Below are 24668 nucleotides of genomic sequence, written 5' to 3' on the forward strand. Positions count from 1 at the left end.
AGAGGAAATAGCAAGCCATTAAGTAAACACAAAAGTCAGGCAGTGGTAGCATATGCTCTTAATCTGATCACATGACAGGCAGGGTCTCTGTGTGTCCAAGGACATACTAGGGAACAGCCAAGCATAGTGACACACGCCTTTAATCCTAGGACCAACCATAGAGACCTGGAGGTCTGTACAGACAGGCAATGACAAGGAAATGAGGTAGCTGGGCTAAGAGCTAATGAGAGGGCAGAACAGCAAGGCAATAAAGGCGTGCGTGGGTAGACAGGAAGTCACTCCCTTTTGGAAGCTGTAGAGCTGGAGAGGTAAGGTCGGTGGCTATCACTATTTCCCTGATCTTTAAGGCTTTCATCCCTATACCTGGCTCCATGGTTTTTTATTTAATAAGACCATTTAGAAATTCATCTACAGTCACCCTCACTCATATAAGCACCCCCTCATTCGTTCTCCTGTAAGGAACCCCAGTAAACTCACTAGTGCACCAAACCAGGCTTGGGTGGATTCATTTCTTCAGTCTGTCATTAGTGTCCAATATGGAGAGATACTTGTTCCCACCTCCCCAGAGAGAGTCACAACATACACCCTGAGAAGGTCCCCTCTTTCCTTCCCTCTGTGGAACCCCAGAGTCCCAGTTCTTCAATGACTAGACAGTCTTGCTGTGCAATGGGATGACCAATCGATTTACCAAGTAGGCACAGAACAAGGCGTGACGTGGCCATTAGATTTTAATCCAGGTCTGTGTTGGCTCACACACCTCCGGGGGCTAGTGTGAGGCTGCCACGGATGGCTAGAGCTAAGGATGAGACAGTGGAGAGGGAACAGGTCGCCTTGGGTCCAGAGGGCTCAGCTTACTTCACCAGGAGGACCTGATTCTTCTTGCCTTGGATGGGACGGAAGACCACCTTACAGAGAAGCCCTCCCACAACCAGCACAGAGACCATCAGCAGGACGAGCTGCAGGCCCCTGAGGACCGGGTCTGCCTTGCCGAACTGCCGCTGCCCTGGGCGTTTGGATTGACTCTCAGCCCCCAGCAGATCCACGGAGGCTATGGGGTTGAACTGGGCTATCAGTTCCTGCTGCACAAAACATCTGTAAACGGCTGGCTGGAAGATCTGCAGCTGCCGGCCACCGCTGTACAGGTCCATGAAGCTGCTGAGGTCCTGGCCCGAGAGCTGCTCCCGCCAGGTCAGGGGGATGCTGTTGGCTTCCCAGCGCACAGGCCTGCACGGGAGAAGCATATGGTCAGACTTTGGGGTCCTGGAGAGAACGGGGCGCTGAAGGCAGACCACAGCTCCGCGGAGCACTGTAAAAGTTACCAGGGGGTGCTGGGAGGTGTGGCCTGGGAAGCTTCTAGACCGCTACCTCTGGCTGGCTGGGTAGCCTGAGCCAAGGCCACTAGCTTCTCGAGTATCTATTTCCTCATCTGACCACGGGCCTATAGTGGCGGCACCTGCCTCGAGGTAATTTGAAGGATTTGGAATACGGTCCCCTCCTCTTATAATGCCCAGCCACACCGGTGTGTTAGGCTTTCTCAACCTCGCTGCCTGAGCGCCTCCATCTCTGCTGTGCCCTCCACCTGGAAGACTGTTGCTCAAAGCACAGGGCAGTCTCATCTCCTCCTGTCTTGGCCAGAGTGACCAGTTCTCAGAAGGGCCTCTCCCTGATTGGTTCCCCACTTAGGATTTTAATCCCCCCCCCCCCACACACACACCTGCCATCAGCCCTGAGCAATGTTTAAAATACTGCATTTCAAGTTAGATGTGATGGTACCCACCAGGGATCCAGCACTCAGAAGGCTGAAGCAGGAGGATGGCAAGTTTGAGGCTAGCCTGGGCTACATAGAGAGAACCCCCACTCTCAAAAAGAGAACACATTATTTTAAAATGTCCTGTTGTCTTATTTGTCCTGAAATAAAAATATAGTTAATTTTTCTGAGCAAGCAGGAGGAGGCTATGTTCGTCACTGTTTCCTGGGTGCCTAGAACATTACTGAGCAAATGAGTGAGTCGGGTTTTCATGTCCAATGAGACTAGAAGACAGAGGGGATCCTGAGCAGACGGTGTTGTTACAGGGCCTCTGTCGAACATGACACTTTTCAGACAAGATCCTGTGACCAGCAGCCCTCTTACACATCACAATTAGTCCACGGGGCCCAGGCTAGTCTGGAGTTGGATAGTGTCCACCTGAAATCTATGCACTTCCCAGAATCTCGGAATGCAACCCATACTCGGAAACTGGCTTATTGTCAATGTGTTACGATGACATCATATTGGGGTAGAGTGGCCTTGAGGTCCAACGTGTCTGGTGACCTTTTGTAGCCAAGACAGATAAAGATACCCTGGATGAAGGCCAAGAAATGGTGGAGGTGGGGGTGGGGAATGAAGCTTCCAGTCCGGGAACGTCAGAGGGTCTCTGGTTCCCACAGAAGCTGGAAAAATCAGGGATGGACGGTACCCAGTACCTGAGAGGAAAGGCAGCCTCCTGACAGCTTGCTTCTGACTTCCAGGCTCCAAAGTAGTGGAGAATTGTTGTTGTTGTTGTTGTTGTTGTTGTTGTTGAGATGGGTCTCACTAGCCTTGACTAACCTGGAACTCATAGGGATCTACCTGCCTCTGCCTCCCAGTGCTAGGATAAAGGCATTACTACCACATCCAGGCAGTTCTATTGTCTTTTTTTATTTTATTTTTATTTATTTATATTTTATGTATGAGTGCTCTTCGTGTATAACTGCAGGCCAGAAGAGGGTATCAGATCCTATTATAGATGGTCATGAACCACCATGTGGTTGCTGGGAATTGAATTCAGGACCTCTGGAAGAGCAACCAGTGCTCTTAACCACTGAGCCATCCCTCCAGCCACTATTCTTTTGTCTTAAGCCACCCCAAGTCTGTGGTACTTCAGGCTGCGAGCAAATACAACTCCTGTGTTGGTCAGATTTCTAATCAGGGGACAACACATTGGAAAAACACATGAAGGAAGAGAGAAACATTTGGCCCATGGTTTTGGAGTTTTCTCAAGATTGGCCAGATCCATTGCTTTGGGTCTGAGGCAAGACAGGATATCATGACAGACAGAGCAGGTAGTCAAGGAGGCTATTGACATCATGAAAGCCAAGAAACGGAAACGGGAAGGAGGTAGACACAAGTCTATCTTTCTCAGGCATACCCCACTGACCTACTTCCTCAGGTCACTTTTTCTACCATCTCTCCACAGTGCCATTAAATTATGACTCCGTCGAGGAGTTAATCTCAGGATCCAATCCCTTCCAGAAACCCTGTCAGCTGGTGAGCGAACCTTCAACACTTGAGCTCTTGGGAAGGGGGAGAGACCGTTCGTATCTAAAGTGACAAATCACTTTGTCCTCCAACAGCTCATGCTCATCTCATAAAGCACATTCATTTAATTTGTACCCAACCGTTACGTGTGTGTTCGTGTATGTATGCATGTATGCGTACATGTACAGAAGTGTGTGTACATGTATATATATATATGTATATGTATATATATATGTATATATAGACGTGCACATGGAGGCCAGGGGTCCATGTCTCTACCTTGATTTTTTAAGGCTTTATTTATTATTTTTTATGTGTATGAGTGTTTTACCTCCATCTGTGTGTGTGCACCACGTGTGCCTGGTGTCCACAGATGCTAGAAGAGATCGCTGGATCCTTTGGAACTGGAGTTACAAACAGTTGTGGGCAGCCATATGGGTGCTGGGAACTGAACCTGGGTCCTACGCAAAAGCAGCAATTGTTCTTAACGGCTAAGCCATCATGTGTATGTGTCTGTGTATGTGCATGCATGTCTGTGTATGCACAGCATGCACAGTGCAAGAGAGCATGTCCCTCTGGAGCTAGGGTGACAGGCAGTTGTGAGCCACCAGACATGGCTGCTAAGAATCAAAGTCGGTCAGGTCCTCTGAGAGAACAGTAAGCACTCTTTACCATTGAGCCACTTCTCCAGCTCCCCTGCCTTTATTTCTTGAGATAGGGTCTCTCAAGTCTGCTAGGCTGGCTAGCCAGTGAGCTCCGGGGATCCCTTTCTCTGCCCTCCCAGCTTCCAGGGCTGGAGTTGCAGGTGCATGCTGTCACGCCTGGTGGGTGTTGGGGATCTGATCTCAGGTTCTCACACTAATCCAGCCGCCATGGGTAGGTGGGTCCTCCAGCTACAAATGGCGCCCAACGGCTCGAGTTTCCACCTTAAACCTGAGAATATTTAATAACCAATTCTAAACAGAGCCAAAACCAGGTTCCTGCTTCTTGTCTCATATGAGCAGCTAGACGCCGCAAAACGCAGGTTTGATCACTGGCGGGTTCCTGGCGTGTGCGTTTGACCGGCAGTATGGCGGGAATGAGGGGTCTGCCAGAGGCACATTATGCTGTGTAGTAGATTTAGTCTTTACTAGTATTTAAAAAAAAAAAGGTTTCTGGGCTACATGCTGCTTTGATAAAAGCTTAGACCCACTATTTCTGAGACTTGATGACTCCCAGAGATGGCGGAAAACGTACCACTGCCATGTTGGGAAGCTGAAGTGGGCGGAGCCAGCCGCCACAGCGCTGTTTCAGGCTTAGAAGGATGCAGTTTAAAGCAATAGGCTCACAAAAAGACTGATTCAGATAACATCGTTTACAATGTGTGTAAAATATACGTAGGCTTGAAAGAGACAAAAAAATTAATGTAAAAAGCCACGTAAAGATGAATATTACACAGACAATCTGGATTGTGTTGTCTTTGGGATTTTTAACTGCAAAAAAACATTTGATCAAAAAAGATGTTGAATTAAACCAATATGTATATTTTAAAGGTAACTTGACTTCAAAATTTGGATTTAAGGATATGTTGCTTTGGAAAAGAGGTTCTGCTTTTGTTTCCACAGAAAGCCAGAGGCTATGGATTTGTTCCAGATTAAGATACATCAGGTTTCAACAGCCAAGACCCCCTGAAAGGTCTCCGATGACACCATGGCCCAGATGATCCAGCATCCAGAGCGGTTTCAAGGCAACTGGTTCAAACAATACAGCCTCACGGACTACCCCATAGGTCTAAAATTTTCTTTTCATCCCCATAAGATACAGCGCCCCCCTCCAGCAGGAAGTAGTAAGAGATGCTACGCCCAAATTCCCAAATATACCAAGCTGGCTTTAGAGGTGGAATTGGCTCACTCCCCCTCTAAACCCAGACATATTGCTTAAAAAAAATGGTTAAGAGATTCTTGTGTCCCAAATCAGAAGAGCCCTCTGGTGTGGGACAGAGAAAAACCAATATTTTTATTTAAAACAGGTTGATTATAAATGTGATCTCTTTCTAAAAAAGAAAAAGGGGATATGATTAGATATATAGGAGGATATGGACATGATAAGATAAAAGGGTAGATTAATGAATCTACTTTTAAAGAAAAACTTGTTTAAAATGTTTTACATTGGTATAGATATTAGTTTATGTTTAAAATGTTTTACATTGGTATGGATTTTAGTTTATTGATACAAACTTGAAGTTAATATTGTTATACTGTGTATATATATATTTCTATTCTTGTTTGAGGTATTATGTTTATGTAACTCATTTAAAATTGTAATGGATAATTAAAAATAGATTAATAATTAGTCATCTATGATAATCATATCTGTAGCCATGTTAGTTAAGTTTTCTAGGTATACATAGATATATTTCAGATAGATAGGTAATCTTCAAACACTTCATAGACCTAGAGAATATGGCATTTAAATAACTTAAAATTCTGTTGATGTGAGACACAATTGCTCCTGGCTGCACCAATTGATCCCGAGAGAATGTTGGGCTTCTAAGACATTTCCATTTGGAAGTTTGTCCTTTGGCACAAAATGGCCTACTGGGCAAAGAACTGCCCTTGCCTTGATGGCTGACAGTACAAATGCATTGCTCTCCTTTCTGGACAAGCGGGACACAAGGAAAGCGACCACTGTACTCTGCCAAGACAGGGTAAGATGGTCTTTCAGAATTCCTGCTTCTGAAAATGGTCTGTCAGATATTCTAGGCCTGTAGCCAATCTGAATGCACCAACAATGCTGAGAAACATTAGGTGACTGTCCAGGCTGCCAGCTGTCTTGGTCTACTTTTGCAAGATTCCCGAAAGTTGCTTGCATCCATCTACCATTTCTCAGGTACCATTATGTTCCTTCTCAGGTCTTTGATGTGGTTGAAAACTAGATAGTTGTAATTTCCTCAGTTATGATAAAAGATAAGTTAGATATAAAACCTTAAACTCACAAATATAAGATAGATAGGACATCTTCTTTAATATTGTAACTATAATTCTTGCTCGGTAATTGTCTTGTTATATGTAATTTTACCATGTTAAAGTTAAAACCTTCCTTTTTAAAAAAAGAAGAAAAGGGGAAGTGCTGTGGATATTGCTCTATATATAAATAAAACACTGGTTGGCAAGTGGCCAGGCAGGAAGTAGGTGGGACAAGGAGAGAGGAGAATTCTGGGAAGCAGAAGGCTGAGGGGAGAGACACTGCAGCCACGGCCAGGAGAGGCAACCTGTAAAGACGCCGGTAAGCCACCAGCCACGTGGCAAGGTATAGATTTATAAAAATGGGTTAATTTAAGATAAAAGAACAGTTAGCAGAAAGCCTGCCACGGCCATACAGTTTATAAGTGATATAAGCGTCTGAGTGATTATTTTATAAGTGGATTGTGGGACTGCGGGGCTTGGGGAACCTGGAGAGTAGCCCTCCAGCTACAAGTATGGATTCTTCCAACAGCGAGGCAGGCTCCAGCCCTGAGGGCAAAGCAGTGGGCAGAGAGAGCTGATTGCTCACGCTGTTAGTGCAGCAGCGGCAGAGGCAGGAGAAAAACATCACCTCTGCTAAGAGACCTCCCTCCCAAGTTTAACTGCAGCCAGAGGCTGAGCAGGCAGCCCATGTGTGTGTCATCACTGTCATGTGGACAACTGTCCCCACCTCTGTAGAGACCAAGCCCAGAGCAGACCTGACTCGGAACTTTAGGAACTTTTACTGGGCCCTGTGTTCTTCCTTCTCCAACCAGGTTTGATACCTCTGCCCTGATAGTACTATTTTCACCTTATTTGCATAGGCACACTCAGCCAATCAGGACCCAGCTGGTGCCCTGGCACCTCTATAAAATCAGACTCCAGGTGATGTTGGCGCAAGCCTTTAATCCCAGCACTCGGGAGGCAGAGGCAGGCAGACCTCTGTGAGTTTGAGGCCAGCCTGGTCTACAATGCAACTTCCAAGACAGCCAGGACTACACTCAAACAGTGGAGCAAGGGGAACACTCCTCCACTGCTGGTGGGAGTGCAAACTTGTACAGCCACTGTGGAAATCAGATGACGGTTTCTCAGAAAATTGGGAATCAATCTTCCTCAAGATCCAACTATATCACTCTTGGGCATATACCCAAGGAATGCTCAATCATACCACAAGGAAACACGCTCAACTATGTTCATAGCAGCATTATTCATAATAACCAGAACCTGGAAACAACCTAAATGCCCCTCAACTGAAGAATGGGTAAAGAAAATGTGGTACATATACACAATGGAGTACTACTCAGCAGTAAAAAACAATGACATCATGAAATTTGCAGGCAAATAAATGGAACTAGAAAATACCATCCTGAGTGAGGTAATCCAGACTCGGAAAGGCAAACATGGTATGTACTCACTCATAAGTGAATACTAGATGTAAAGCAAAGGATAACCAGACTACAACTCACAGCTCCAGAGAAGCTAGCTAACAAAGAAGACCCAAAGAAGAACACATGGATCACCCTGGGAAGGGGAAATAGATGAGATCTCCATGAATAAACTGGGGATAAGGGGTGGGCAATGGAGGGTAGGGGATGGAGGATGAGAACATAAGGGGATGGTATGGTGGAGTTGGAACAGGGATGGAGTGGGAGAACAATGAAAGAGATACCATGATAGAGGGAGACATCATGGGGATAGAGAGAAACTGGGTGCTAGAGAAGCTCCCAGGAATCCACAAGGATGACCCCAGCTTAGACTACTAGCAATAGTGGAGAGGGTGCCTGAACTGGCTTATCCCAGAAATCAGATCGGTGACTACCCCGTCATCATAGTAACTTCATCCAGTAACTGATGGAAGCAGACACAGAGATCCACAGCCAAGCACCAGGCCTAGCTCCAGGAGTCCAGTCGAAGAGAGAAGAGGGATTCTATGAACAAAGGCATCAAGATCATGATGGGGAAACCTACAGAGACAACCAAACCAAACCAATGGGCACTCATGAAATTTGGACCAACACCTGTGGAGCCTCCAAACGACTGGACTAGTTGAGTAGATAGTTGTGAGCTTGATCTGCTTAAGGGGCCCCCTGGAAGTAGTGTCAGGATCCATCCCTGGTGCATGAGCTGGCTTTTTGGAGCCCACTACTGATGGTGGGACACCTTGCACAGCCTTGATACAAGGGGAGGGTCTTGGACCTGCCTCTCCTGAATGTACCAGGCTCTGCTGACTCCCCATAAGAGGCCTCACCTTCTTGGAGGAGGGAGTGGGGGTAGTTTGGTGGGGGGAAGGCTGGAGGGGTGGGAGGAGGGAAGAGGGGGATCAAAATTTCTTTAAAAAAAAAAAAGAAAAGAAAAGGTAGGACTGGGAGGAACATGCTTCTGCATAATAAAGGCTATATTTGACAAACCTAAAAAAAAAAATCCAAGCAAACAAAACAACAAAAATCAGACTCCCTGAAATTTCATGAACAGAATGACTGCAGGAGTCAACAGAGGAGGAGGAGGAGGAGGAGGAGGAGGAGGAGGAGGAGGAGGAGGATTTTCTCCAAGCCTCTTGGGAGGCTCCCTGCACACGATGCGGGGCGCTCACTCCAGGACTCCGGCAGCAGCTGCAGGCAGAGAGACTGTTCCCTGCCTCAGACTCCAAGACCCCCAGACTCCGTCGTGCCACAGAAATGAATTCGTGCCTTCGTTTCTTTCCATCCTCCAAGACCCACTGCTTCTGAGACCGGCAGCGCCGTGCTCTGAACCTGAGAACTGTGAACTGCTGAGCACTAGAATGTTTCTCAGCATCCGCTGCTGCCAAGACTGCCACACTGTTTTCTCCCTTTAAGACTGACCAAGTTCCTCGGGTATGTCTCCTTCCCTCTCTGTCCACTCCATTCTTGGAGGAGGGTAGGACAAGAACCAGGTTGGAGGTGGGAGGTCTCCACAGAATACTTCCTTAGGGGCTGAGGCACCTTCCCGGCCTTCTCTGATCTTATCAGTTCAAGCATCAATCAAATAGCTCAAGTTTAGAGTGGAGTCCTGTCCCAGTTAGCTTTAATTGTCCATTTGAGACAGCTTAGAATCACCTGGGAGGGACTGCCCAGAGTAGATTGGCCTTCGGATGTGTCGGTAGGGGATTGTCTTGAGTGATGTAGGAGGGTCTAGTCCTCTATCCCCTAGGTGTGTGCTCCTAGGCTGAATAAGAAAGCTAGCTGAGCATGGACCCATGAGCCAGCAAGCAGCATTCCTCCACGGTTCCTGCCCTGACTTCCCTCAATAAGAGGCTGTGACTTGTAAGCTAAAGTCAACAAAAAACAATGACAAGAATCACTATCAGCAATCCAGGTTTTATCTTATGGGCTTTTCTGACCTAGCTGGAGATGATTCTTCCAACCATTTCTGTCATCTGCATTCTGACACTGATGGGGAACACAGCAATTATACTCGAGTTATTCCCAAACCTCACTCTCCACATACCCATGTCTTTCTTCCCCTTCAATCTCTCCTTCCTGGACCTCCATTTTACTCCAAGCACCTCCCTCCAGATGCTACGGAATCTCAAGGGGCTGGAGAAGAAAGTTAGCCGCGCTTATGTGTGACTTTAGGACTGAGCTCCACAGAGTGTGTGTGTGCGTGCGTGCGTGCGTGCGTGCGTGCGTGCGTGTGTGTGTGTGTGTGTGTGTGTGTGTGTGTGTGTTGCTGACACTGTGACTGCTTTGAAGCTATTTCCCAACCTCTGCATTATGGGGTCATCATGCACCCAAAAGGTCCTCTGGCAGTGGCTCAGATCTGTGGTTTTGTGGAGTCTACAGTTCAGACCACCTTGATCTTCCAATTGCCTCTCTGTAGCCATCCCAGGGTGGATGATTTTGTGTGTAAGAAGCCTGATTAAAATTGCTTGTGTGGACACAACCTTCCTAGAAAATGAACTCTCCATGGTTACTGTCTTCTGTGGGTCACACCCCTGGGACTTGGTTTGATCTCTTATGTCTCATTGTTAAGGGTGTGCTGAGAAGAATGACCCACAGAAGACACAGGGAAAGCCTTTGAGACTCGTGATCTCACCTGATGGCTGTGGTTTTATTCCCCGGGGCTATAGCATGTCTGTCTACACTCAACCACAAAACAAGTTCACAGAGAGCCTCGGGACATCCTTCCTCCTGCTCTACCCTGTAATGATGCCCTCACTCAGCCCTTTGCTCTATACCCGAGGAATGGAAGTCAAATCTGTGATAAAAAGGTTGGAGGCAAAAGACCCAAGTCAGGGAGAAATAAGAAACACCTGGTGTACATCTTGGACTCGGGGAACTTTTAGGCTCTAATTATGGTTTTGTTCAGGCTGGCGAGACGGCTCAGTGGTTAAAAGCACCAGCTGACGCCCTCTTCTGGCCCCAAGGGCACACTGCACCCACATGGTGCACATTCACAGATGCAGGCAAAGCACTCAACACCTAAAATAAAATACATCTCTAAAAAAATAAAGAAGGGGTTTCTGGAATTACATGAACTTGGGCCTCTTTCTGATCATTCTCAAATACAAAGGAGCTGTGAATACTGATAGACAGGAAGTCATCTATAAAGGTAGCAGCTGAATATTTCATGCATCCTTTATCAGTCTAAAGTAGCTTTCGATTCCTCCTCCTTTTTTGAGACAGGGTCTCACTGTGTAGCCCTAGCTGGCTTAGGACTTGACATGTAGATCAGGATGGCCTCGAACTGAGAGATCTGCCTGAATGGACATCCCCAGTGCCAGGATCAGAGGTATGCACCACCATGCCTGACTCAGCTTTCAATCCCTTTTGGTCAGCCCTCTAGCTGTAACACTACTCTGACAAAGCACACACACACACACACACACACACACACACACACACACACTTTAAGTATTGCCACTAATTCTGAATATTTAAACATCACAAAAGCACATTAATAATAAAAAATTTTCCTTTGTCACCAGCGGCGGTGGCACACGCCTTTAATCCCAGCACTGGGGAGGCAGAGCCAGGCAGGTCTCTGGGAGTTCAAGGCCAGCCTGGTCTACAGAGCGAGAACTAGGACAGGCACCAAAACTACACAGAGAAACCCTGTCTGGAAAAAAAAAATTTTTTTTCTTTGTCATTTCGAGCATATTTTAACATAATTTTATAGAACTGTGAGATTGCTTTTCTTCATGTTGAGTACTATGACTTTATTTGGTTTAATAAAAAGCTTAATAGTTATAGCAGATAATTAAAAAGATGAGGAAACAGTAAGTTTAAAACATTCACATTGCCTTCAAAATATTCACAATCTTCACTCACAAAATGTTTTCCTCACCCCCTGTGACTTTACATACAACCACGGACTATCTCATGAGTAATGCTGCATTAAAAATGATTTTAACACATTAATCCTGAAGATTCCTCTATGTGAATCTAACAAGCTGGGTGAATAAACTACCAGAGTTAAGAGGGAACTTAACAGACCTAACCGGAAGAACTCAATGAGGAGCGAAAGCCGACGGGAGCCAGCTCTTCCATAGGTCACCACACCATGCATCGATCAGATTCACATTCCAGAGAAAACTTTAATGATGTCTTTAAAGCCATGCAATCAGAGTAGCACAGTCCCCTGAATCTTTGAAGAATCTTATCATTTCAAACAATAGAGAAATTAAAGAGTGTGAGACGCTTAAGGAGGTTAACAAAGCTCTTCCCCTACAATCAGTATACTTTTGTACACATACACTTGCTGTATGTTTCAGAGAGGTGTGTTCCAGCATCCTTGGCTTCCTCCCATGCTCTGACTCCTGATGACTACCAATGGGGCTGACCTACCAAGACGCACCTACTAGCCCAGCACAGATTGACCGTGAAGAACCCTGGGACAAGGGACCAGGGGCAGAGCTGGTGAAAGGTCTCGTCACCTGTAGATGGACGCAAAGGGACAGGTGAGCTGTGTAGAATCTGACTCCGTGAGCCTGAAGTTATCGAAGATGACATAGTCCCCACCCGTCAGAGGGCCTTGGCACTTCTCCTGGCACTTTTCCACCTGCATCTCAGGCTTTACTCGGTCATAGTATGTCTTTGTCTCTCCCAAGTAGAACCCACAGGGTATGGGCTCCTCCAGAGGCTCCTTAACATAGCAGTAACCCAGGCGTTTGCGCTCGCCCTGGCTCTTACAGCTGTTGCATTTCTGCCAAGGTTCCCACCGGGTGTACAGTATCTCTCTGTGGCCCAGGTGCAGTGTCTCATTCGCCAGGGGCTTCTGACCCAGGTCTATGTGCGTGACATGCAGCCTTTTGATATCCTGGAAATCAATCTTATACCCAGTCACTTGGTTTCCATTCTTGTCCCGGCATTTGTAGAGGCCTGTGTTGAAGGGTGATGGGTTTTTGATAAGGAGACTACCGTCTGGATTCTGCTTCGTGTTGGAAATAATGGAGAGGCTAATGGGCTTGTCCCCTGTGTCCAGCCCAAAGAAGAACCAGTGCGCATTGGAGATGCTACATTCCAAGAGAACATCGTTGTTGGAGAGGAGTGCCAGCTGACATTCCTTGGCCCTGGGACAGCTGACAGGAAGGTGGAGCCCCAACCCGGGGAGCACAAGGCTGAGCAGTGTCCACAGGATGGTAAGCATGGTGGACTGGGAAGGTGGCTGAGCACTGGCCACCAGCCTGGACATTGTGAGGTCATTCATGAACTCAAGCCTCAGTCGAGCAGGGGGGTGAACAAAGAGGCTACATGCCACCACCTCCTTTGTGACAAGTTGGGATGGAATTTGTCTAGTCAGGGTCTTTCTCTGTCATCTGCGTTCCCAAGAGGGGATTTTCAAGCCCAGGCAGTGGCACTGGTGTCACGCATGTGAACATTCAACATACTGTTCCTGCATGTGTAGACTATGTCCCAAACACATTGTCCCACTGTGTAGCCCTGACTTCCGTGGAACTATGTAGCCCAGGCTGGCCTTGAACTCACGGAGATCTGCCTGTCTCTGCCTCCTGATGATGGGATTAAACTCTTACTTTTGTTGTTGTTGTTGTTTTTCGAGACAGGGTTTCTCCATGTTGTTTTGGTGCCTGTCCTAGATCTCACTCTGGAGACCAGGCTGGCCTTGAACTCACAGAGATCCACCTGACTGCCTCCTAAGTGCTGGGATTAAAGGTGTGTGCCACCACCGCCCAGCTCCACGCTCTACTTTTTAAAAATAATTTTATTTTCATGTTTATGTATGTATGTTTGTGAGTTTTTGTGTCCGTGTGTCTGTGTCTGTGTCCGTGTCCGTGTGTGTGTGTGTGTGTGTGTGTGTCCGTGTGTGTGTGTGTGTGTCCGTGTGTGTGTGTGTGTGTCCCCGTGTGTGTGTGTGTGTGTGTGTGTGTGTGTACAGGATCCTGGAGAGCAGAAGAGGTGTCAGGTTTCCTGGAACTAGGTTACAGACACTTGTGAGCCTCCATGTGGGTGCTGGGAACTGAACTCATACCCTCTGGAAAAGCAGCCAGTTCTCTCTCTCTCTCTCTCTCTCTCTCTCTCTCTCTCTCTCTCTCTCTCTCTCAACTTTTTGTTCTTTGTGGATTTCACATTGTGCATCCCAATCCCATTCATCTCCCTGTCCCCCCTCATTTCTGACCTTTGCAACCTCCCCCAAAAATCAAAATTTTAAAGTAAAGCCAAAAACCAAACCAAAACAACAACAACAACAACAAATCTCAGCGTGGAAGCTGTAGTGTGGCCCAGTGAGCCACACGGTAAACCCTTTAGTCCATACATCTTTACTTGCAAGTGTTCATCACAATGAGTCATTGGTCTGGTTCGAGGCCGCTGGCTTCTGCTACATGATAGATCCTGGGCCCTCCCTGGGACTCCTCTTGGATATCCTGTTGTTGTCTTGTGTCATGGAGATCCTGCAGCTTTGGATCTGCAGGTCTGGCCCCTTCACACGTTCCAGCAGTTCACAGATGAGGTGGGTGTTGGGGTGGGGTATCTCACAATCCTGGTTCTGGGCCTGGGTGGTAGCTGGGTCAGTGAGACCGCCGGCTTTCCCTCATCTTTACCACCAGGGGGAGCTCTCCAGCACTGCCCCTGCAGCTCACCCAGTGCAGCAGAGAGGGCGGAGAGGGGCCAGCTCTCAGACCCTCGGGTCCAGCTCACCGCACTCATATCACCAGGACCAGTTCTCCTGCTCCAGACCCTCGGGTCCAGCTCACCGCACTCATATCACCAGGACCAGCTCTCCTGCTCCAGACCCTCGGGTCCAGCTCACCGCACTCATATCACCAGGACCAGCTCTCCTGCTCCAGACCCTCAGGTCCAGCTCACCGCACTCATATCACCAGGACCAGCTCTACTGTTTTGCAGTGGTGAAGCGCAGGGCCCACTCTCCAGATCACTGCACTTGGTGAGGGGTGGGGCCAATTCTTCCCTTCTCACGCCTGTCACGGGTGAGAAGGGGTGAGAGGGGAAGGGCATATGTCCCTTACCCTTGCCACCCATGGTGTATGAGGGAGAGGGCAGGGGCAGCCCTCCTGCTCTCACGGGCACAGGCCTGCTCACCTGCGCCCCTGCCAACAGGGTCAGCTCTAGTGCGCTGCCCAGGCGAGGTGCAGGGCCTGTTCTCCTGTGTGCTGAGTGCTGCAGCTGGTGAGGGGCAGGGCCAGCTCTCCTGTGTGCTGTGTGCTACAGCTGGTGAGGGGCAGGGCCTGCTCTCCTGTGTGCTGTGTGCTACAGCTGGTGAGGTGCAGGGCCTGCTCTCCTGTGTGCTGAGTGCTGCAGCTGGTGAGGTGCAGGGCCTGCTCTCCTGTGTGCTGTGTGCTGCAGCTGGTGAGGGGCAGGGCCTGCTCTCCTGTGTGCTGAGTGCTGCAGCTGGTGAGGTGCAGGGCCTGCTCTCCTGTGTGCTGTGTGCTGCAGCTGGTGAGGGGCAGGACCTGCTCTCCTGTGTGCTGAGTGCTGCAGCTGGTGAGGGGCAGGGCCCGTTCTCCTGTGTGCTGCAGCTGGTGAGGGGCAGGGCATGCTCTCCTATGTGCTGTGTGCTGCAGCTGGTGAGGGGCAGGGCCAGCTCTCCTGTGTGCTGAGTGCTGCAGCTGGTGAGGTGCAGGGCCTGCTCTCTCACCCGCCATAGGTGGCAAGAGTGAGGGGAGGGAGGGCATTTTTGTAGTCAGTGCTGTTAACCACTGAGCCATCTTTCCAGACCCAATGCCTGAAAAATAACTTTTCAATGTTATGTGTATAGGTGTTTTACCTGCATACATAACATTGGGTACCCTATACCACAGGGGTACCCTAAATCCAAGGAAGCCAGAAGAGGGCGCAGGATTTGCTTTTAACCACCGAGCCACCTCTTCAGCCCCTGACACACTTCTTAACCCTGAGGATAGGCCAAATCCTTGCTGGTCCTTGTTCTGATTTCCATACCTCTCTGTCCACCCCATTCATGTTAACTTCTGTCCTGTCTTCTGGAGCATTCCAGCCAAGCAGAGACATTCTGGCTTCAGGACCTTTGGACAGATTGGTCCCTAACTCTTCCCTCAAGATATCTGCAAAATTCAATTGATCTTAAATTAATACATATTGGCCACAGTTTCTTCCGCCCCAAATCTTTCCCTAAGTGCTTTTTTCAGACAGGAAACGAGGTGATGGAGGCATTGTGGTGGAAATCTAGTAGAGTCATTGTATCTAGAGTAAACATTAGAACAAAATAGTTGTTTTTCACTGTATCTCAGGTAAACATCAGAATGAACGGTTGTTTTCTAGAAGTACTTGGACCTGGAGGAAATCACTGTGGAAAACAGTGATTGATTCTGTTACCTGTAGAATTGTTTTTCTGAAGGAGCTGTGCAGCCTTGGCGTGGCTTTGGTCACAGGGCTATCCTGGCACCTGGATAGCTTGAATTATTGAGCACTGCAAATAGTACACAAGAAGGACTAAAGTGCAGAGGTGTGGAGTTTTCCCTCAGAAAAACATGTAGATTAGACCAGGAGCTTCGGTATGAGGAACTTGTTTTACCCAGAAAAGCTACTTTTGTGTAACCATCAATAAATAAGCCGTGGAGCAGCTGTTGGAGGTTCAGTTCATAGAAACTTTCTCCCTGCTGTCAGAGAGCCTAAAATTCATCTTGGGCTGACCCTTTCTTCAGCCAACCCCCCCCCCCACACACACACAAACACCTGACAAGGCATGATTTTCTATGGTCCATCCACTGCACACATGTTTGGGGACCAGCAAATGCAGTCGTCACTCTTAACAAAGAAGCAAGGCTTCTGCCGCCTTCATATCACACAAGGTCACGTTACCATCCCTGTCCGTCATGGCAGTTACATTTTAGAAAGTTGATAGAAGATGAACGTGGGGTAATTGCTCCTAAAGGAAACAGCCTTTGGCCATTTGAATGTCCTCAGCTAGTCCACACAGAACTGAGCTTTTATGGAGATTTTTGTTTAAAACTACCTGATTTTTTGGGGGGTGTGGTTTGGTTACTTTAGTTTCTGCTGTTGATTACATTTATTTACTTGTGTGTGTGTGTGTGTGTGTGTGTGTGTGTGTATGTGTGTGTGTATGTGTGTGTATGTGTGTGTATGTGTGTGTGTATGTGTGTGTGTGTATGTGTGTGTTGAGTGACAAAACTTTTCCTGGGGAGTTGCTACACACACATACACACACACACACACATACATACACACATACACACACATATACACACACACTACACACACACACACACATACACACATACACATACACACACACAGACACACACACACACTCACACATACACACACACACACTACACACACATATACACACACACACTACACACACACACACACACACACACACACACACACACACACACACACGTCTACTCATCCCAGATAGGGAGTCCATGTCCAAGGTACTGATACCATCAAAGTTCAACTTGGTGAATCAGTGAGTTTTATTGGGACTGCTTACCGGAGCAGAAATGACTCACAGACGGCTGCACCACCCAGGCCCACCCCAGCACGGGTGACAGCTCACACAGCTGGAACCTGGAGCCCACAGCACAGCCTGCAGGCAGCGTAACAGGTTGGAGAGTGTCCTCTCCCCGTGCCTCGGTACCTCTTCAGGCAGCCCAGCTCGCTTCTGCTTCTTCCAGGCGGCTGGTGTGGTCTCAGAATCTTCTTTGTAACTTTTATTGCTAACTCTGGCAGGGAGGGGCCTAGAGAATCAGGTCTGTTTCAGGGACTTCTGGAAGCTTTTAAGTTGTTTGCCTTCCTGCTTAAGGAGCTTTCCTGCAGGGTGGGATGTGTCGATCCGGGAGGAGACTGTTAAGACAACATTGGGTGTACCTGCACAAACATGAGTATGGTTACAGGCCCACATGTAGCACGGTGACAGTGTGTCAAAGCCATTCTCTTTCTCCACCACGTGTGTTCTGGGGACCAAACTCAGGTCATCGGGGTTGGTGGCAAGCACTTTTACCCACCGAGCCATCTTGAAGATCTTATTTTATTTTATTTATTTATTTATTTATTTTTTTTTTTGAGACAGGGTCTCACTGTGTAGCCCTAGCTGGCCTGGACTCTCTTTATAGACCAGGCTGTCCTCAAAGTCACAAAGGTCTCCCTGCTTCTGCCTCCCAAATGCTGGGATTAACTTAAGACAATAGAACTGCTCCTGTAGACACAAAAGGATAATGAATGGGACTGAACATGGCGGGGTGTGCCTACAATTCCAGTACTTAGGAGGCAGAAGTAGGAAGACACTGACTTCAAGGCAAGTCTGGGCCAATGAAACCCTGCCTCAAAAGACCAAGAGCTGGGAATGATATAGCTTGGTGGTAGAGTGTTCTAGAATGCTCAAAGCCTTGAGTGGGCTAGCCACAAAAAAAAAAAAAAAAAAAAAAAAAAAAAAAAGTGAAAACATACTACAGCTGTACACAGGTGTCTCAGTCAGTGTTTTATGCTGTGAAGAGACGCCATGACCACGGCAATTGTTAGAAAGGAAGGCATTTCACTGGGGCTGGCTCACAGTTCAGAGGTTCAGTGCATTGTCATCATGGCAGGGAGTGTGGCAGCAGGCAGGCATGGTGCTGGAGAAGAAGCTGAGAGTCCTACATCTGCATCCACAGGCAGCAGGAAGAGAGACAGACTCTGGGCTTGGCTTGGGCTTTTGAGAACCTCAGAGTCAGCCCGCCCCCCCAGTGACACACTTCCTCCAACAAGGCCACACTTCCCACTCCTTTCAAATAGTGCCACTCCCTGGTGAACTAACATTCAAATCTATGAGCCTATAGGGGTCATTCTCATTCAAATCACCGGAAGAGGCTAAAGCCAAAACTTCTTGATGCTTTGATGGGTAAATTTGTGGAAAAAAAATTCAACAACACTATTACAAGAAAAAAGCAACAGTTTTAAATTTGCAACTAAAGAAGTTAACTCAGTAATATAAAATTTATGTATACACACACACACACACACACACACACACACACACACACGCCCAGGACACAACAAGTGCTTCCAATATGTTACAACCAGCTGCTCTCTGCTTCTCGTCCCAGGATCTGAGGTGAGGAGATCCAGCCCCCACGGAGCCAACCACACCATATCTGCACTTCCGTGATGGACTGTCCCCGCTCACTATGCAGTGTGACCAGCCAGCCTCCTGCTCCTGCTACCATGCCTTCCCTGCCTGCTGCCACATCTTCCACAATCAACTGTCTCCCTCTGGAACACAACAGCGAATGTGGACCTGGCCCCCAGAATCAAGCTGTGTCAGGTACTTTTATGTTGCCGTGATGAAACACTGTGACCAAGTCAACTTACAGAATGAAGAGTGCATTTGGGCTGAGGGTCCTAGAGGGCTGACTACCATGGAGGGGAGGCTTAACAGCAAGCAGCGGGCAAGCCGGTGGGAGCAGGAAGCTGAGAGATCAGATTTTCAACCCCATTCCAAAGCAGTCCAATGATGGACTTCCTCCAGCAAGGCTGCTCCTCCCTGGAACTTGTCCAAATGGTGCCCCCAACTGGCCATCAAGTGGTTTTTTTTTTAAGATTTATTTATTTATTTATTTATTTATTTATTTGTTTGTTTATTATGTATACGGTGTTCTGCCTGCATGTACACCTGCAGGCCAGAAGAGGGCACCAGATCTCATTAAAGATGGTTGTGAGCCACCATGTGGTTGCTGGGAATTGAACTGAGGTCCTCTAGAAGAGCAGTCAATCAGTGCTCTTAACCTCTGATCCATCTCTCCAGCACCCCCTCAGATTTCTCATTTTAAACCACCAGTCTGACAGAATGAAAAGGAGGAAAAAATGCAAGCCACAAAATAAGTACCCACTGGGAAAGACCAAGATTAACGACAGACCTGACCCAGGAAGCCAAGTGGAGAGGGACCTTCCAAAGACCTTCACATGCCTGAAGTCAACATTTTCATTTTAGAAGAACCATTTAGGGCATGGTTCTCAACCTGTGGGTCACTACCATAGGAAAACACATATTTCCAATGGTCTTAGGAACTGAGACACCACTCAGTAGCAAAATTACAGTTATGAAGTAGCAACAAAAATAATTTTATGATTGGGGTCACCACAACATGAGGAATTGTATTAAAGGGTCGCAGCATTAGGAAGGTTGAGAACCACTGATTTAAGGGATAGAGAAGTAGCTAAGCCATTAAAAACATTAGCTGCTCTTCCAGAGGACCCAAGTTCGATTCACAGGCCCCACATGAAGGGCCACCACCTCTGTATCTCCAGTTCCAGGCAATCCACTGGCCTCTGTGAGCACTACACACATGGAGTGCACATAAATACATGCACATAAAACACTCATACACATAAAATAAAAATAAATCTTACATAAAAAAGTAACTATGTGAGTCTTAAGGATTTTTTAAAAAAGCAATTAAAAGGAACCACACTATCCTCCTCAGCTGTAATAACCAAGGACAGACACAAGGGAACATCCGATAAGCTGTCTTCCAGAAAGTTTTCTAAGTCTATAATTTTGGTTATTTGTTTGTTTTGTTTTGCTTGTTTGTTTTTGGCTTTTATTTACTTGCTTACTTTTTTGAGCTAGGGTCTCACTACATAGCTCTGGCTGTCCTGATAAATCTATGTTTTTTTTTTGTTTGTTTTTTTTTTAGGGTTTTTTTTTTTTAGGTTTTTTTTGTTTTGTTTTGTTTTGTTTGTTTGTTTGTTTTTTGTTTTTGTTTTTGTTTTTGTTTTTCGAGGCAGGGTTTCTCTGTAGCTTTGGAGCCTGTCCTGGACTAGCTCTGTAGACCAGGCTGGCCTCGAACTCACAGAGATCCACCTGCCTCTGCCTCCCGAATGCTGGGATTACAGGCGTGTGCCACCACCGCCCAGCTAAATCTATGTTTTTACCAATAGTTTTTGCATGCAATCTACAGCTGTTGATATTTCTTTGTCTGATAATTATTTTTTTTAAAGATTTATTTATTATGTATACAGTGTTCTATCTGCACATGCTTATAGGCCAGAAGAGGGCACCAGATCTCATTATAGATGGTTATGAGCCACCATGTGATTGCTGGGAATTGAACTCAGGACCTCTGGAAGAACAGTCAGTGCTCTTAACTGCTGAGCCACCTCTCCAGCCCGTTTGTCTGATAATTATTACGTCATATCATGACCCTTCGCCTACTTACATAAAATATTGACAGAGGAAGAAACAAATGTGTTCCAGGCACAGTGCTGCATGCTTTTCATGCCTATACTCAGGAGGCAGAGCCAGGGAGATCTCTTGTGAGTTTAAAGCCAGCCGGAGTCTATAGCAAGTTCCAGGCTAGCCAGAAACAAGCAAGTTCAGGCTATACAGTGAGACCTTGTCTCAAAAAAAGAAATAGAAAGAGAAATGTCTAAAACACATGGCATTGGTACAAGGAGAGAGGGGCAAACCATATTCATCAGGGTCCATTCAGCAGACAGGACCACATCCATGTTTACTCAGATGAGCCTGGGCCTGAGTCTGCGGCTCCAGGTTGCCTGTGTGGGCAGGGAATAGGTCTTTGCTCAGTCAGCACCTTCCTCCGCCTCTCTTGCCCAGATCCCAGTTCAGAGGAGATTTCTGGTGTGGAAATATCTAAGCAAACCAGTGACTCTAGGCTCCCACTGACCATGAAGGCTTCTGGGTGTGGAGGAAGAGTTTGTCTACTGGATGGAGACCTCTAGCAGCAGTAAGCCCCCAGAGACCAGCACCGATGGAGGCCCAAGAGAAGGGCTGTTGGCCCTGTCTGGTTACCTGTAGATGGAAGCCAAAGGACAGCTGAGCCACTCATAGTTGGTGTTTTTGTCCAGCTGATGAGTGTCAAAGACGAAGTACGGCTGGTTGATTTCTGTGGCGATGTCACAGGGCACATGGCAGGCTTGTAGCTGGAGTTCAGGCTGCAGGCGGCTGTGGGTCACCTTCTCCCCTCTCAAGTAGAGCCAGCAGGGCATGGATTTTCCTAGGGACTCCTCCACATAGCAGTAGCCTAGACGTTTGCGCTCACCAGGCTTTTCGCAACAGTTACAATCTTGCCAAGGATCCCAGCGGGTAAAAACGAGTACCTCGCCTCCTAGGTTCATGGTCTCGTTTCCCATGGGCTTTTGGCCCAGGTCTTTGTGTGTGATATGCAGCAGAGCTATATCCTGAAAGTCAATCTCATATTCCACCACACGGGTCATGTGACCATCTAGGCAGCGGTAGAGCCCTGTCTGGGAGGGCTGAGGGTTGGATAACTGCAGATTGCTCCCAGGCAGTATCTTCACATTAGGCATGGAGTTGAGCTTGGACAGTTTGTCCTCCAGAGATGAATGGAAATACCATACTGCTTTGTGGTGGTTACACTCCAGGATCACGTCATTGCCCGAGAGCAGGGCGTACTGGCACACATTCTTGTAGGGACAGTTGATTAGTTTCTGGGCCCACAGCATGGGAAGAGAAAGACTAACCAGCCACAGAGTGGCCAGCATGGCTGAGTAAGAGCTCAGAAGGAACTTTAGAACCTTCTTGGGTACTGTGACATCACCCATAGAACGTTTAGCCCCGTGAACCACAGTCCAGCAAGTTTTCAGAAATACACATCAGATTTATACAACTCAACAGTTAAAGAGCACCAACTGCTCTTCCAGAGGACCTGGGATTGATTCCCAGCACACACATGGCAGCCCACACCTGTCTGTGATTCCAATCACAGAGTATCTGACGCCCTCTTCTGGCTCCTGTGGACACAGACATACATCCAGGCAGACACACGAATATAAAATAAAAACTGAATGAAATATGTGTGTGTAAGTTATCCTCAGGAAGTGATAGAGTGAACTCAAAAGGCAAGTTATTCACCATTACATGTCCAGTACATGAAGACAGTGGTGTGCTTTGAATCCAAACACCCCCTACAGTTCCCACGTTTGGGTCCCAGATGGTGGTGCTAATATTGATGGTGTTGAAAACTTTAGTGTTTATATGCATTGCTTATATGCTACTAACTACAACTGGCCATGTAGCCCCACGGAACTACAGAAGGGCCGGGAAATGTGGGGTGGAATGGTTACTAAGCAATGTTGGCTTTAGGACGGGACAAGATTAGTGGTGAAAATATGACTTGTAAAATATCAGATGACAGTAAATGATTCAAAGAGGAAAAAGTGGGAGAGAGAAGTGGAGGGCAAGCCTGCTCTGGGAGCTAAGCTGAAACCTGCTCTCAGACTTCGACGGTGTAAACTATTGAGTGAAAACGGGGAGGTTAGAGTGGGTTCTGATCTAAGACAGATTCTTTCTTTCCTATGTTGAAGATGAAGGATGACCAAGTCTTAAATATCGATAACATTGATAACAGTGATGTGTACAAAACATACAGTAACGCATACTGCTGGTTTAAAAATGATGGCTATGGCGATTTCCTCTATTTTTAAAAAAGCATGATGGTGCCGGGCGGTGGTGGCGCACGCCTTTAATCCCAGCACTCGGGAGGCAGAGCCAGGCGGATCTCTGTGAGTTCGAGGCCAGCCTGGTCTACCAAGTGAGTTCCAGGAAAGGCGCAAAGCTACACAGAGAAACCCTGTCTCGAAAAACCAAAAAAAAAAAAAAAAAAAGCATGATGGCTCATGAGCAGGGTGAAATTTTATGAGAAGCCTTTGCCTTTGAATGAGGCCCTAAGGAAAATGGGATGAGGCGTCCGCAGCAGGAAGGGAATTCTGGTAGCGAAACCAGACATGTGTGAAAGTCTGATTCAGGACCAACCAGGCCAGTGTGGTTGACGTCAACTAAGCGAAGGGCGCAAAGTGACGTTGGGGAGGGACAATCAGGCCAGTATGAGTATTTGAATTTTGCTTGGGAGTAAGGAGGAACTATGGGAGATTTCTGAGAGGAAGCATGTGACCTGACACAAGTTTTACAACACACACAATAAAATGATAGGGTTCCCAACCCACCAGGCAATGGCCAGTTCACAATTTCCTAGGATGCGTTTCTCCTCGGCGCCACCAGGAGGTAGCAGAGTAACGCTGAGAAGGGCGAGAGCCTCTGGCCGCGCCCCGGGTGCAGGTGACGGCCTGGGAACCTTTGAACCGAAACAGGTCTCCCCGTCTCCAGTCTCGGCTCAGCGCCTTTAAGTATCAGAACTTCCGGAAGCCTGACCTAGAGTGAGGGATGTCCGAGGGGGAAAAGAAACAAGTTAAGGAAAGGAGGAAGTATGGAAACTGCCAAAGTACGACCGCAACTTTTTCAAAGGTTTTGTCCCCATGAGCATCGCCTGCGGGGCCAGAGCATTCCTCCTAGGGGGACCTCATTGATTCCTTGAGTCATCCAACTTGGGAGCCCAGAAAGCCCCGCGACACCTCCTCCACCGGGACGAGAGTGGGAAGGCAGGCGGCGTCAGCGACACGCCTCTGCCAGCCGGGACCTAGCTGGGCCTGGCACCTCCCCGCAGGGCGCACCTAGGCGGGTCCATCGGCGCCGGGGACAGGGGTGTGGACCGGCGGCGAACAGGTGCGCGGCAGGGCCGGCCCCTCTCGGCAGGTGGAATACCCCAGAGGGTCTCTGTTTTCAGGGAGCGCGGTCCTATCAACTTTGGCCGGAGCAGCAGGTGGCCGCACAGGTCTCCTGGGGTGCGGGAGCCCTCCTGGCTAAGCGGTCACTTGGTTCAGGCCCTGGGGGCAGGAGCGCACCTGAGTCAGCCCACTTCCGGGGAGGGAGGCCCGCAAGCCCCTCCTCCGCCGCCCACCCCCAAGCCCTGCCCCAAGGCTCCCACCCTTGTGTACCTGGGCGGATCCATTCCTGGGAATGAACAGGGGGTGGAGTGACCCGGAGAGCCACCGCGCGCCGGGGTCAGTTGTCCTGGGAAACCCAAAGGCATGAGTTTAGTCCAAGTTTTTTTTGTAGGTTAGAACTCCTTCTGTGTGAGGAAAATGGACTTGGATTAGGGGCCGGGTGGAGCAAGCACCCTTCTCGGCCTTGGTGCT

General features: G+C 47.9%; 1 protein-coding gene across 3 annotated transcripts; it reads right to left on the reverse strand.

Moving 5' to 3' along the window:
* Positions 1-710: 710 nt before the first annotated feature.
* Fam187b (family with sequence similarity 187 member B) lies at positions 711-24602 on the reverse strand. 3 transcript variants are annotated; one of them, XM_042268624.2, is made up of 3 exons: positions 24468-24602; positions 21466-23844; positions 711-1224 (listed from the first exon to the last, which is right to left on the reverse strand). In XM_042268624.2, exons 2-3 carry the CDS (start codon positions 22236-22238, stop codon positions 852-854), a joined length of 1146 nt encoding a protein of 381 aa, XP_042124558.1. In that variant the 5' UTR covers positions 22239-23844; positions 24468-24602; the 3' UTR covers positions 711-851. The 3 variants fall into 3 exon arrangements, with proteins under 3 accessions (XP_042124558.1, XP_015855967.3, XP_042124565.1); XM_016000481.3 differs by lacking the exons at positions 21466-23844; positions 24468-24602 and adding an exon at positions 12152-13406; XM_042268631.2 differs by lacking the exons at positions 21466-23844; positions 24468-24602 and adding an exon at positions 12073-13316.
* Between the last annotated feature and the right edge of the window lie 66 nt (positions 24603-24668).

Source organism: Peromyscus maniculatus, chromosome 1 (assembly GCF_049852395.1).
Source record: "Peromyscus maniculatus bairdii isolate BWxNUB_F1_BW_parent chromosome 1, HU_Pman_BW_mat_3.1, whole genome shotgun sequence".
Classification (NCBI taxonomy): domain Eukaryota; kingdom Metazoa; phylum Chordata; class Mammalia; order Rodentia; family Cricetidae; genus Peromyscus; species Peromyscus maniculatus.